The sequence below is a fragment of the Suillus clintonianus genome (assembly GCF_016758775.1).
Source record: "Suillus clintonianus strain FC179 chromosome Unknown DEU56scaffold_79, whole genome shotgun sequence".
NCBI lineage: Eukaryota > Fungi > Basidiomycota > Agaricomycetes > Boletales > Suillaceae > Suillus > Suillus clintonianus.
In genome coordinates, this window is record NW_024539303.1 from 140,914 (window position 1) to 156,059 (window position 15,146).

Here is a 15,146-nt window from a genome sequence, read left to right on the forward strand (position 1 = left end):
AGAGTTAAACGATCTGCGTCAGGTGTGACAATATTGTCGAAATTGAACAATGTGGTCCTGCAGACATCCTTCCTACTATTGTGGGGATTATGTGGATGGATAAAATTAGTCGATGGAAGATCCGACCGGCTTGGCAGTAGAAGACTGTGTGAGAGAAATAGTGACGGCTTGTAGACCAAAATAAGATGGCTAGATCTGATGTTACATTCCGAGTACTGGGATCGTCGAAAGACGTGAATCAAGGGTGGTATAGTAATAATGAAACTCGTAACTGGGAATCCGTGAGGCCGTGTCCATGCGTTGCGCCACCGAACTGACAAGTACCCCAGACACTCATCAGACATGTGAATTTTATATGGGCAGAGGGGATAGTATGTTATAATTAAATGGGTGTCAGGGGTATTAACCAAGTTACAAGTTAGAAGTCGTACCTTGTCCCTATGCTAAAGCCCTCCTTGACTCTTTCTCTTAACCGGTCACAATTTATGTTCGATTAACCAAACCATGCCTCCTTCATCAACTTCCTCATCATCAGCTGGAGTAACCTTTGAAGATAATAAAAATATCCTCACTCCTTGGCCGATATCCGAACGTCCGACCCTCAATACCTCTTTCTCAATCCAATCCTCCGAACCTGCTAGCTCACATTCTTCATCACATCATTCTTCACCCTGGTCTCATCATCCAAATTCCTCTACCTCTCCTTACATGCTCAATTCTCATCAAGATGATCCAGTTCACCATATTTCACCAAACGAGTGGAACTCTTTATTTTCAGCTCCACTTAATCCGACAGTCTTTGCAACTTTGGCTGCTAATGGCGTATTTCAAGTACCCAGACAAGATCATTCAACGAGAAATCATCCTCAGTATACTGAACATCCTTCATCATGGTCACATGCTCCAACTTCCATCTCATCCACTTCCGGACATCACCCTCACAGACCATCCCTAACCAGGGCCCACTCTTCCACCGCATCCCACTCCGCGGAACAGGGCATGTCTCCCATAAACGACCATCCTACTCATTTGCCACGTCCACCCCATGCCCATGACAGCGTGCACTCTCGCCATTCAAATCCTCGTCGTATAATCGTGAGCATTTCCTTCTTTTCCGCAGCATATCCCTAATCCTATTCACAGAACAACGATGCCGCCCACTTGAACGTCAATCTATCCAGACGTCCCGATGGAGGCACATCTTCATTTCCATCAGCTGTCCATACAGACCTCCTATCTCCCTCGGCCACAAATTATTCTATTTTCGACCATCCTGTCGAGCGCTCTAACATTGGTTTACCACCGTCGCTATGGATGTCTCCCGCATCTACATCCCCTTCAACTCCATTGTATCCACCCCTGACTCAGCTCACAATACCCTCACATCCCGAGCCATCCCCGCTATCTTCCAATAAACCTTCCTCCCCCTCAGATTCATTGACTATCGAGTCAAAATCTGCAATCTTTAGCGACATTTTCTCTGATGACCTCTTTGGTTCCCCAAATCCAGACCACGCTCAGAGCACATTCACATCTCCTAGACTGTCCGGCTCCCCTGACCTTGAGTCAACGCCACCCTATGACGAGAACGACCCAGAAAAACTCGCAAAGCAAGATCCTCTTGCAACACAAGTCTGGAGGATGTACGCAAGGCAAAAGGCAAATTTACCTCATGCGCAGAGAATGGAGAACATCACTTGGAGAATGATGGCCCTCGCGTTGAAGAAGAAGAAAGAGGAAGAGGATGCGGCAAATGCCACGTCAAAGATAGATATCAAATCAGAAGCCGCCCCCACTCCTATCCCTGACCTCGACGAGGGAAGAGGCCGTAGAATTGACAAGGGTAAAGCAAAGGTCCAGGTCGTCGGTTTTGACGGCACGAATCAAGATGGCGTAGAAGATGACGAGTCAGTTCTCATCTATTACGTGATGCCTGACATCCTTTTAACGCTCATCTAGTGTCGTAGCCATGGACTGGCGTGCCATGAGCAGATCACGCTCTCGCATATCAATGGACTGGAGACCTCAAAGTCGTTCCCGTTCAAGGCCACCCCAGTCCGCAGCCGTCTTTGATCATCACGGTATGATCTCTGTTCAATCTGATTCCCGGTATCATTTCCCTTCCATGAGCCACCCAACCACAAACGGCGACAAGGACAGACGGAATAGTTATTCAACCAGGGAATCACATCTTGAAGGCCTCGCATCGTCGCCCAGCATCCCGATACCTGGTGCGTCCGCTCATCGTCCTTATCCGGGGTCTTCTTCGGCACCCCGCTCAGGTCTTTCTGGTACCCTCCCAGCCGTTTATGAAAACCAAGTCGACAACGATCCACTCTCATTCACTCACGGACTCCACCACGACCAACAACTCGGTCAGCTCAACCACTCCCTGTCTGCGCTTAATACCCCCGCTTTCCACCCGTCCTCGCTCCCCTCTTTCGGTTTCCACGGAGGTTCGAAACTGCTGCCAGATCAGTCACCCAAAGCACGTGCATTCCCCAGGCACGTGCGAAAAACGAGCTTCGATCATACCGTGAAGCGGGAGGGTTTATTCACCGGTGTCAGCGGCAGACACCAGGTCAATGGCAAGCCCTTGTCGCCCGATAGTCTTATTGGGCAGAAACGGAGAGCAGAAGCACCTCACGCAGAGAGCATGCTGCGTGCAGATCCCTCCAATGTAGACGGCAATCCCCGCACCACTCAGGAGCCAGATCAGTACGTGAGCACCAGTCCCTTCCCTTCCACCCCTTTCAACTTCTGCTTCCCGCGGGACTACGGGATGTTTGATATGCATGGTGGCTCACATAACGAATTCTCGCATATGCTCCACTCCACGGACGATTCTCATTCGTCATTCCATGATTCTGTTTCACATCCTTTGGGTGGTTCTGCATACGGGCCTTCTTCGGGCCTCCATGAGGGTCTATCCGCTGCGGCTGCGGCTGCAAGTGCAGCGATGGCCGAAGGATATCGTAATCTAAGTGCCGCTGCCAACTTCCAGTCAGACGACTACAGCCATCTACTCGGACTTCCATTCGGAAACCTGGACGCTAGCGTCAATCTAGCACAGGGCCCATATACGGTTGATCCCACACAGATCCTTCCAGTGGAGCATGGCGACGGGGTCTTACAGAGCTACCATGCTAGTCCATCAAGCGACGGATGGGGCAATGGCCTTACGTCCAGCTCGACCGCATCCCCTGAACCATATATAACCTCGAGCGCTTCTTCACCTCCATCTGTCGAAGGTACTACCACGGGGTCCAACCCACGGAATCAGATGCGGAAGATCGCTTCGACGAAACGCATAGCCCAGGACATTCGGCGCAAGAAATCAGTTTCAGCACTGAGCCCCACAATCGGCACTGTATCTCGATCAGCGACGAGTACACCTGATCTGAGTACGAGGGACGGGAGCGCTGGGAATACGAAAGGCAGTAGTGATGATGGGGACCAGCCACCCACTTCATGTACGAATTGCCAGACGACGAATACGCCGCTTTGGAGACGCGATCCCGAGGGACAGCCTTTGTGTGCGTGAATTTTGCCGGCAATTATGGGGTTGAACTAACTGACGGCGTTTACATGCAGGCAATGCATGCGGGCTATTTTTTGTGAGTTGTTTGACGTACATTCTACTGCGTTTTGATGCTGATTCCGAGAAAAGAAACTGCATGGTGTCGTTCGTCCGCTGTCGTTGAAGACGGATGTGATTAAGAAACGGTTTGTAATGAATATTATCCTTTGGGACGCTTTCTGACGTTGTCATGGTAGAAACCGGGCTTCTGGTGCGCCCAATGGAAATGCACGCAAAGGGGGTGCTGGATTGCCCAAACTTGCATCGTCAAATACTCGACCGCGCGCGTCGACGACTAGTACGGTGCCGACTGGATTTGCAAATGGTCGAGGAACGACGAATGCAAATAGAGTGGGGCTGGGCCCATCTCCCCCCGTGGCGATGAAGAGACAACGTCGTACGTCTGCAAGTGGGCAGATGCCTAGTGTTTCTACGTCTCGAAGGGAGCTTGGTCTGTGAGTGTGTGTCAGGTAGTTTGATCTGTATGATGAGTCGTGGTCCGCATGATATTTTTTTTGTTCTTGCCCGGATCGCAGGATGGTACGTAGATATTCAATTGACCATAGATTATTTTCCATCTGCTTCCCCATCTCTTTGCTTGCTTGCATACGTGTACACATGTTCTGTCTTGCATGATTATGTCTTCCATGGTTATTCCCAAAGAGGTGTAGAATACGACGACCCTAGCAGCTACCCTAGGTTGGACACGCGAAATTGTATCAGAAATTGCGCTTCCATTCCGCTTGGCGAAAGTTCCAATTGTTTTGTGTCTTTCAAGTGTTCTTTCTTTTTTTCGCTGCAATTGACGCTCTGTACGATTAAATTTCATTCAACCTGGCTTCATTCTTCAAATATGCGCCTCCCCCTCCACAGCGCTCCCCGATGCCGCCGCCCTCTTTCTCAAATGGCCAGCTCCAACCTGTAGCTTCAAAAGACTTTAAAGAATCCCGCCGCGTCTCTCGCACTGACCTCGATTTCGAACAGGCACTTCGTCACGGTGGTACGGTCAAGCTCAAAGAAAGTCTTGATATCAGTACATTAGGCGTGTCTGACAGCCCTGCTTCTCCTGCACATGAATTCACTTCGCCTTCACCCCCGTCGAGAGAATTGCGCACACCACTGGGACGCGCTCACGCCCACACTCACCCTTACGCCTACGCCCCGCCCACGCCCGTCGTCGTCCCACCAACACCATCCCCAGCCCCAGCCCCCGACCCCTCCCCTGCTCGATGCTCCTCCGCGACCTCCTCCAACGACGTCTTCTACGATGCCGAAGACCCCGACATGCAAACCAGACGTCGGTCCTTGTATCGCGCCCCAGGCACCTCCAGCAGTCCCGACCTTGCAACTCTCGTGCGCAAAGCGAAAGAAAGGGGAGGGGTGATTCCGCAGGTTGAGAAACGCGCGGAGCCGCCGTTGCCTGCTGGTGCGTCGAAACATGGCCATGGACATGGACATGGGGCTTCGCGTCCTAGATCGTCGACTTCTGCTTCGCCTCCTGTTGCTTCTTCTTCTTCTTCTGCTTCGCCCGGTGCTCCGACGGTGAATGTTACGCCTGCTGTGTTGAGGTCTTCGAAGATGGGTGTGAGGGAGTTGTCGAGTCCGAGTTCGGAGTGGGTTATGGCGAGCCCGAGGGCGAGGAGTGGGAGTACGAAGGATAGGGATAGGGATAGGGATAGGGAAAGTGACAAGGTGTGTTTTCTTTCTTTTGTGCGGTGACTGGGAGTTGAATATGCCCTTCAGGCACCCATGAAATCTGTAAGAGCCAAGACAAGCGCATTTCTGGGCAAGATGCTGGGTCAGTCGACTACTCGGGACCGGTCGGTGAGTGTGGTTGTCTTAGAATCGACGTGGGCTCATGACATGTGTTTTTCAGCGGACGGACGCTTCTTCGACTGGGTCTCCGCGCTCACGACCGACTTTTGTGGATAGTTTTGCACCTCCTGTGCCCCCGCTACCGGACGACACTCCTCGCCCCTCTGCTGTATCCCCCACCTCTGAATCCTTCACGAGTTCCTATTCAAGTTCTACAGATCACAAACCCCTACCTCCCATCCATCACGGTTCGGTCACTGATGAATCAGACGATCGGTCTCTTGTCGTAATTGATCCCATGTCGCGAACACGAGATCGAACGCTGGCTCCTGAAACACGTCTTAACGACAAACTAAGGCCAGAGGGCAGGTTCATTAGTCATAACAAGCGAAGGAGCATGAGCGTGAGCGACATTGATTTACAAAAACTAAACGTTCCTTCTTCGCCTGCACCCACGCTTCCTCCCAAGGACTCTGCTCCATCAACCGAGTTCCAGGCTTGGGAGTCTTCGTCATCGCTCCACGGGATCCTTAGTGAATTGCAGGGTGTTTTGTCTCAGCTTGATCCAGAGTCTGGTTCATCGCTGGACTTGCGTGACCCTTCTACGCCTGCGAGGCGTGCTGCGTATACCCGGTTGAAGACTCAGACTCCTGAATATAGGTATCAAAGGGATACTTCAAAATCTCCGGTGTTACCCCCCGTTCCGCCGTCTACCCCGATCGTGACGGTGCCTACTCAGTCGTCATTAGACTTTGATACGGAAATAGTATCACCCTCGAGAGGCGGGCTTTCAGTTGAGCCTATCGTCCCGCCGCGAACGTCATCGCTTCAAACACCTTCGCGGTCACGTTCCGGATCCGGAGCGCTTGGTTCGCCGAGGGTAAACGCACTCAGGCACGGGTCGAGCCCTTTGTCAGGACCTTTGAGGAGTAAAGGATACGGCAACCAAATGCAGTCTTCGTACCGCGACATGTCTCGTCTTCGTGTCCAACATCACTCTGTAGCTTCGAGCTCTGAGCCATCTTTGATCCCTGTGATTGATGATGTTCGGCCATGTGAGTTTTGGTTATTTTTGGGCTTGGGCGATTGTTGATGACGTGCTTGTTTTTTTTTGGTGTTACTGTTAGCTTCTTCTCAAGCTCATCAGGAGTTGACGACTAATGATCTTATTCTCAACCGATATGCGTCTAATCCTTCGTTTGCACGGACGGAGGAGACGGATGAAGAGAGGGGGAGGGATTTGGCGGCGAAGTGCTATACCGAGGATGAGGATTTCTTGGCAAAGGAGAAGATTGCGGAGTGGTTGGGTGGACAGTGAGCATTTCGTTTTTCATTTCATGCGAACTTATGTCGAGACCGTGCTGCGACAGTGGGCAAGTCAACAAGATAGCACTCCATTATTACATGGGTTACTTTGACTTTACGGGGCTGAGGCTCGATGTTGCGTTTAGGTGGGTAGTGATTGAAAAGCCAGTGTGCCATACTGATTGCCCCTTCTAGACGTCTTTGCGCAAAACTGTACCTCAAGGCTGAGACTCAACAAGTGGACCGTATTCTTGAGGAGTTGAGTCGGCGCTTCTGGGACTGCAACCCTACGCGTCTATACGGCAGTGCTAGTGCGTCATCAACAGTCATGTTGCTCATCATTTGTGCTAACGTACTTTTCAGGCGTCGTCCATGCTGTCGTCTATTCTATTCTCCTCTTGAACACCGACCTCCACATTGCAGACATTGCAAACAGGATGTCGAGGAGCCAATTCGTCCGCAACACGATGACAGCCATTCAGATGCAGACTCACCCGAGTCGCTACGGCTCGAGTCCGGACCTGAACGACGACAATAGCAGTGGGCCGCTGACGGCATCTGATGGTACTGAGACGCAGTCCCTCGCTCGGTCAAAGAGAAGTGGTAGTATAGCAAGCTGGAATAGTATCTCCAAAGATGCATTCTTTAATTCCGCTGCGGCTTCTTCTGCTGTTTCGACAGCGCAGCCGTCGCTGAATAGCAGCACCACATCTTTCCACCACTCTTCTGGTCCAGAGTCGAAACCTCCGAGTACTGCTCCCTCGACGGTTGTGTTTGATAGGAACTGGGAGATGGACATGGAAAGCTTGCTCAAGGTAGTTGTTGAGTGATTTTGGACAAGCCCTGCTGGTACTCACGGATTCTCTTAGGAAATGTATGCTGCAGTCAAGAGTCAGCAGATCTTGCAACCCCTAGGAACCACGTTCATGGCTCGTGTTTCGACGTCATCTCTCACTCCAGGGGCAGCCCATCTCATCGGTCGCAATCGCAGCTACCGTGGACCGTCGGACCGGCTCACGACACTCAAACGGGGTAGTATCCGGGGTATTCAGTCGATACTCACGCCGAGCTACAGTCCTTATAGCAGCAACAGCAGCATCGATGGACGTGTCAGCCCGTCGCCGAGTTTTGCGACGTCGGCTCGGGATGTAGGCTTCTGTGATATTTGATTGTAGGGAATACTGACATTCGCGTAGGGCATGCACAGCTCCATGGGTAATTTCCTCACCCCTTCTCTCGGTTTCGCGTCCAACTTGTCCCATACGATCATTAGGGAAGCACAGGAGGATGAGGACCGAAGCTACCGCAGCCATGAATCTAGCTCGACGACTATTAGCATCACCGATGAAGAACTTGCGCTTCTCGGGGCACCATGGGCAAAGGAGGGGATGCTTTGTCGGAAGCAGTACTGGGAGTCTGCGGGGAAGAGAGCAAAGTCTAAGAACTGGATGGACGTGTTTGTGGTCATTCAAAGAGGGGAGCTGAATATGTTCACATTTGGAGATCATGGTGGAGGTTTCTCTGCCGTCGTTGGTGGCGGGAATTGGCTGGTGTGCAATTGTTTTTTTTTCGGTTTCTGATGGTTTGGTTGACTGTCTCGTAGGAAAACGCCCAGTCCGTTGGCGCAGTACAACTGTCTCATTCGCTGGCACACTCCTTGCCTCCACCAGGCTACAACAGGCAACGTCCCCACTGCATGGTTCTAACCCTGTCCAACGGCGGTGTATTCTTCTTCCAAGCCGGTACAGAGGAGCTCGTCAACGAGTGGGTCTCGACGTGCAACTACTGGGCAGCACGTACCAGCAAAGAGCCATTAGCAGGTGGCGTTTCAAACATGGAGTACGGCTGGAATCGTGTCACCGATGCGCTGCAGGGACGCTCTGTATCGGACGAACAGAAGCCCGAACACGATCGTGCCGATTCGATGAGCGTGCGGAGCGGTCGCAGTGGCCGAAGCAAGCTCGGGTGGAAAGAGAGCGCTGCTACCGTCCGCGCACATTCGCCGTGGTCGGAGAGATTGTTCATCAATGATTGGAAGCCTCCTATTCCACCCTCAATATCCAGCATTCATGATGAGGAAACCCAACTGGAGGCACTCCAAAAATATGTGCATATGTTGAAGAAGGATCTCAAGCATCATAACGAACTGAGAGAACCGATGGGTGCTCTGGTTTGTCCAGTTGATCTCCCGGCTCGCATCAAGCTGATTTCTATTTTTAGTACGCACCGCGTTCAACGAACGGAGCGAAAGCTCTGAGTAATTGGGAGAAGAAGTCGCAATTCCTGCTCACGGAAATTGTGAAGTACGACTCTTATGTCGAGTCACTGCAATCCGCCATGAATCTGCGTCTGAAGAAGAGAGGCGAAAAGGCGTTGGAACGCGCTCTGGTTGTTGCTGTACCCGACGACAATGACCCCGCGACAGCGTCCGGCAACTGGAGAGGTTACCCAGAGGAGACGATCCCCGAGGACGATGAGCCACCACCGAGTAGAATTCCCAAAATCTCTCCATTCCATCGCAGGGAGATGGCGGAGGAAGGGTAGTAAATATGTTAATTCCTGCTAATATGCGATCGAGCCTTGATTTGATGTAGCTGTGCTTCTAGGAATATTTATGTATGATATTTTCTTCCTTATGACATTACGCTAGGATGATTTGAATATAGTTTTCGAAAACATACCCAAGTGAAAAGAAGTGATGCGAGCAACGAACGCTGGAGGCTGCGAGAGACAATCGAGAGACTACGATAGGCGTTAATAAGGATCGAGCACGATAATGAGAGTAATGATCTCACCTCAGTCTAGTGGGAAAAGACTGAGGTGGAACGACGCAGGTGCGAGGACTATATACTGTCCATGTGTGTGAAGTGATGTAAAAGTAGAGTATGTCATAGTACGGATGCTTCAGCATGGACCGTACTGGCATTCCTGTGAATTTGGTGTTTTACCAGGTAACTAGATTTGCGCACCTTTGCAGCAGATATGAGGGCCTGAAGGCCACTCGCTGAAGCTTCTGGACTCCACTGCGATCCTCCTCGATCTGCGGCATACCACACCGATCCAACATCATGTGCAGGATTTGTCGCATGGCGTACAACGCCCAAATGCTGAAAGCCAAGGAAATGGCTGTACTTGGCGATGCGAGAAATGTCATCGGCATTGTCCAAGTAATACTGGACATGTTTAGTCCAGATACCCTATGGAACCTGTCAGAAAAACTGTATAGAGAACCCTTGAGGACCCCACCTTGAAAACTTGCTGTTTCAGGAAAACAGTCAGGCACGGGTGTAAAAACTTTGCGGAAAAACAGTACCTGATCGCGGTTGCAATTTTCATCATTAGAAACCGCAAAGTCGCAAGATTCTCTCAGTATGCCATTGTCAATAAGTGATCTCATAGTGGCATCCAAGCTGACTTCAGCCTGATCTAACAAGCTTTCGTCGCCCGTTGCAGCATAAAGAGCTGCAAGACCTGAAGCGACAACAGCCTTTCGTTCAAGCAATTCGCATCAGTTGCTTGTTGAACGCGGTCGTCAAACATTTGACATACTTGGTTGTAAGTCCAGGTGGTCTAGTTCGTGCTGTGTTTAGCAATGGTTGCTGTATTAGTAATTGGACGCACTGACTTGCCCATTATTCTGGCAAGTCTTCGAGTCAAGGCCATCATTGAACAGTCCACTGGGGCCACGCAATCCGCTTGCGCTTACTGCAAACACCGGTTCATAATCCCGCTTTGAGGAGGGAATATGAATACATACACCAAGTCCATTCCTGTAACACCCTATCAGTGTTTGTTAATAAGAACGACCATGAAATAATCACCTTATTCGCATTTTCAAGGTACGTTTCGTTCTTCGTCCGCAGGTGCCCAGCAGCCGAAGTCAACAAAAACAGTTCATTAGTGATAGCATTCTTATACGTGTGATCAGTCGACCACCACACTAGACAGTCCCACAAGATCAGCTACAGCGAGGATATAACGCGATTGACATTACCTCCACCTCCACAGGTGTCATCCCATTCCCTTGCAACTATGTCATAGATTTTGGCTGCACTAGACTGCGATCCGACGTCAGGAATGCATCATAAAAAGGAAAGGGAAATTTTACAATATATGCACTGCTATCTTGACCTCTCGCAGACTTGTAGTCCGCGATTTTCCATAGCGCTAAAATGACCCACTTTGAAAGTGCTCAGCTGGCGTTTCTTGCGCGTCGGACAAAGATCTTACCTGAGCATCATCGTTACTACCATACAGGAATTTCGCCCAGTCTGTGTCTGGATCCAAGGCGGCCTTGCCTATGTACGAGGTATCTGCGACATTTTCATAGTCGTTAAAACCAGTTGCCAGCATCAAGTTGTGCAGGTCCTCCAATGAATTCTTAAAAATAAATCGAACGTTGGTGCAAGGTCAAGATGTTGCAGCTGGCACCATACCGCATCAGTCCATAACTCGCCCTGGTTGTATGTGCCTGTGAAAACATTGTAGTAATGCAGTTGCAATTGGTTTGCGACAAGCTAGACAGAATAACGGATGCGGCGCTTTCAACAGCGTGATCAACAACATGGTCAGCAAAAACACGTACTGTCGCATCGCTCAAGGTCGTAGTGCACTGCCGCCTGAAAACTGAGGCTGCTCCAGTCTCGAGCAAGGTAGCGATCACAGCGAGGAAGGTCGATAATCTGAACAACATCAGAGCCACGGGGAAATGCGACAAGTGCTCAGCATCCGAGCAATTTATATTGAATCGCAATGTCCGTACGTACAGTTTTAGCCAACCATTTATTCATACCGTAAGTCGGTTGATTATCCGGCTGCAATGAGATATGTACGTAGTGATGATGTGCATGTCTTCTTCAGCCTCACCGATCCGAAGGTTCCTGAGTGTGGCGCAATTGGTGATAAAATCTATAAGCTAGATAGTCCTTCGGGCAGATTCGAGCTCAGTGGTTTGGAGTCTGGTCTCCGAGTCGAAGCCTTCGAAGCTAGCCTGAGTTACATAAGTGCGTGAAGTTAGTACTAACAGTTGCTTACTAATCAAATTCAAGACGCAATTAGGAAATGGTGTTCTTTTGAAACTTTGCCAGAACGAATCAGCAGAAATATCATGCATATGGGCTGCATGCCACCAAGTTACTGGGACATAACAGCGGTGACCCGGAGGTGGCGCAGCCACTGCAGGTCCTTCAATTCCAACGCCAGCCCCATGACTCGGAGTCAATTCCTGGTTCGGGTAATGTAGACATCTCAGCCAGTTTCGTTGGTTATGAGTCATGTCCAGCAACTCACCTCTGTCTGACTCACCTGGACTGGTAATGCCCGCACAAGCACCCAAATTCTTCTGCGGTCAGAGCATCAATGGCACATAAAGAGAGTCTGATCGGTACGTACACTCTTTGATTGCAATACGCATACCGAGAATATCCTACAGGTTCTTAAAGGTCTTGATCATGGTTCCGACGATCAACGGATGTCCATGGCTACTTGGATTTTCCGCCTTTCTTTTCCGTAACTTCCCGAGGCAACGTCTCTTCAGAATCTGTTGGATGACGACTCTCACTGGTTGATGATGTCATTCTGGACGTATGAGTTAACATTATCAATTGGATGCCGAGCAGTCCATTTTGGCCGCATCCACCATCAAGAGTCTGGAGCAAGTCTGGAGCGTTTGCATTGTGCAATTGTTGTGCAACTTGATTATGTCAACCGCAGTATCCGTCTTGATCGGTCTTTGGCCGAACTTCAACTTCAAAACCGATTGATTTTCAGGCTTTTTCTTTGACACAGAGACGCCGATTGAGGAGACGGTAAGAGTCGGCACCATGCTCGGCTTCGGTGCCTGTTGGCTGACCTGCATCATAGTTAGATGCAAGCCCTGCAATATCTCGTGCAGGTTGGCTATGTACATTACATTGACATGTCTTCATGCTGGACTTCGACGCGTATTCATTGTGACCTATCAAACAACCAACACATCGCAGGTTAGACCTTTGTCATGCGAGGTAAGTTGGGCTTTTTATCAAAATATAACCTCAAAGAGTATATCTCATCATATATGATACAGTAATTCCAGTCGATTCTCTGAGGCGATAGCTGGATCGTGCTTCATCCCCCCGCGCTTGCGCTTGCCGCTCCGTCTCTGCACTAGCTTGGCGTGCCCTTCGCGAGCCGTTCCCTCTCTTGTCTCCGTTTTCGAACCCATCCCATACCACTCCCGTCATCGTCATCACCTCCAACTAAATCAGGTATACCCACACCACCTTTCCTTTCCCTCGCAGCACCATCACGGCCGCCACCGACGACGACCTTTTGGGCGTGACCGTGGGCAAGCAGGGCAGGGGTACCTTTGGCGAGGACGGAATATTTTGAATCGTTGCTGCAGCTGATGCTGCCCATGCCACCGTACCCCCATTCCACGAACTCAGGTTCATCGCGCACGTTAGCAAAGGGGTTTGCGAGCGCTTTGCGCTTTGAGCCGTAGACGCGTCCGTTGAGCATGTGCGTGCCATGTGTGGGGACAGTCGGGCGCGTTGGGGGGGAGGTGGGGTGGGGTATTGGATGGCGGCCACCACCTGAGCCGAGAGTGTTAGTGGAAGAACGGGGTTTGGAGCTAGATATGGAGGAGAAACGTCTTGGTTGGCTCTTAGACAGGATGGGAACGGAAGTGGATCGGGAGAGTAGGGCACCGAGGTCATATGGTTGAGGATGTTGGGAAAGCGAGTCAGTCGAAGGGCGTTTAAATAAGTTGAATTGGCGGGAAAAGGAAGGTTTTGGTTTTGGTTTGGAGGGTGTGCGTTGGACATAGACGGTATTGGAGGGCAGTGGAGAGAGCATGTACGAGTGGGTGTCCATGATTGCATCTGACTTGACAAGCTGAGTGGTGGGTTCAGGGAGGGGTGCGAATCTAATACGACGCATTGGGACACTGGCGGTGTGGGCCCTGTGCGAGCACGAGCTACTTGCTCTCGAGGTTGACGAGAGTGGGGCGGTGGTGGCAGGTGACTGCGTAGGTGAGTTCAAGGTGCGTAAAACAGCGACCATGCTGGGTGGGGGTAAGGTGTGGTGAAAGGAAATTAATACTGGGAGTTGAATAATTTAAATAAGAACGAATAACGAATTGGCTCCTCAATGAACGGACGGACCATCAGTACTTGGTCCCTGGGGTACATCGTATTGCTACATGAGATCCGAATTGAGATCTGGACCATGATCAGATGATCTCTTGCCAGTATTTGCTTCCGCTATCGGTAGGCTATCGTTGTAAGCCTATAGCACAATTCCTCCATGTCCTGATTAATGTCCTGCAACTCATCAAGGCCCCGTTATCAGACATGTACTATACCTCATTAGTGAGAACCACTTCTCTCTCCCCGTCGAGCTCTCCTTCGACGTGCAGAATACATTCGACCTAGTGATAAAAGTTCACCCACCTTTGCAACGTGGACAACGATATCATATCTCTTCTCGACCGGTACCCGGAGCAAATTTGTATTAACACTTCCTCCCAGGTATACGGCTCAGCACCGGTGCTAACACCTAAGGCACCCGTCTACAATACTTCAAGTTCCTTCCTTCCACATCCACCTCAATCACCACAGAAGCATCTCCGCTGCGTGAGATCGTCATCACTATAATTGTTCCACGCCTAGTACTTTCTCGAACTGTCTAGAATTTCACCTATGTGCAAACGACGCCTCCCACAAGAATCACTGCGCTTCCCAAAAGCACAATTTTCCTCTCAATGGTACACGAACTTCCTAAGGTATGTAGATGTCCAGTGAACCCTGAGGCCTGAGACCTCCCTAGAACTTTGTCACGCCCTCACGGTTCGAGCCCTTGCTAAAGTGGCGTGAAGCATCTGCCAAACTCCTGATCTATCACATCGTATATTGTAATGTCCGTTTCTTCTCTTCCATTTTTCTCTGACCTAAAATATGACTCCGCGCTGGCCGATATTACTTGGACGGAATAGTATACAGCCTGAGTCAAAGATAGCCTCAATTTTGTACATGATGAGGCGATGCCATCAAACGCGAGCTAGTCGTCTCTTGATTCATGTTTGCTCTTGGCCCATGTGCTTGGCTATAGCTATTCCATTTCGGTGCCCATCAAAACTGCGCGGCCCTTTTTGTTCATTCCCAAGGCGGGCTTCACGATTTCAAGTTGAACCGTGGATGTAGCCGTTCGGAGGGGACGTCAAGTTTCTTCCCTGCGCTGCCGCATCACTTCAGCACGCTGCATCTGTAGCTTGGCTTCTTTTGCCCTGTCATGCAAAGTTCATTCGATTTCTTGGCAGTGAGTGCTACTACATCCAGTTGGCTTGGTTGATTCGAGCTTTTCAGCGACGTCATCGGGCAGATGGAGGGGCTAGTCAACACTAGCATATCAACGTCTGGAGCGCTCAGCCGGGGTCAGGTGTTCAAAGCCACGCCAAGCGAACTCTTCC

The 15,146-nt window shown here is 50.5% G+C and overlaps 3 protein-coding genes across 3 annotated transcripts; 1 reads left to right on the plus strand and 2 right to left on the minus strand.

Moving 5' to 3' along the window:
• Positions 1–708: 708 nt before the first annotated feature.
• On the plus strand, positions 709–9,244 carry DEU56DRAFT_743068 (uncharacterized protein; the record flags this gene model as incomplete). The annotated part of the gene is made up of 18 exons (XM_041348984.1): positions 709–831; positions 1,282–1,843; positions 1,898–1,907; positions 1,960–2,109; positions 2,182–3,536; positions 3,595–3,617; positions 3,671–3,726; positions 3,778–4,031; positions 4,506–5,197; positions 5,351–5,404; positions 5,457–6,116; positions 6,612–6,709; positions 6,766–6,846; positions 6,896–7,011; positions 7,064–7,526; positions 7,908–8,250; positions 8,304–8,870; positions 8,921–9,244. The coding sequence occupies 18 exons, from the start codon at positions 709–711 to the stop codon at positions 9,242–9,244; spliced, it is 5,931 nt and encodes a 1,976-aa protein (XP_041204983.1).
• Positions 9,245–9,588: 344 nt separating this feature from the next.
• Positions 9,589–11,393, minus strand: DEU56DRAFT_743000 (glycoside hydrolase family 76 protein; the record flags this gene model as incomplete). The annotated part of the gene is made up of 11 exons (XM_041348979.1): positions 9,589–9,897; positions 9,996–10,187; positions 10,250–10,270; positions 10,326–10,405; positions 10,458–10,470; positions 10,522–10,640; positions 10,695–10,758; positions 10,809–10,880; positions 10,931–11,080; positions 11,137–11,217; positions 11,286–11,393. The coding sequence occupies 11 exons, from the start codon at positions 11,391–11,393 to the stop codon at positions 9,589–9,591; spliced, it is 1,209 nt and encodes a 402-aa protein (XP_041204984.1).
• Positions 11,394–12,844: 1,451 nt separating this feature from the next.
• On the minus strand, positions 12,845–13,741 carry DEU56DRAFT_758954 (uncharacterized protein; the record flags this gene model as incomplete). Its single annotated transcript, XM_041350276.1, has 1 exon — positions 12,845–13,741. The coding sequence occupies one exon, from the start codon at positions 13,739–13,741 to the stop codon at positions 12,845–12,847; it is 897 nt and encodes a 298-aa protein (XP_041204985.1).
• Between the last annotated feature and the right edge of the window lie 1,405 nt (positions 13,742–15,146).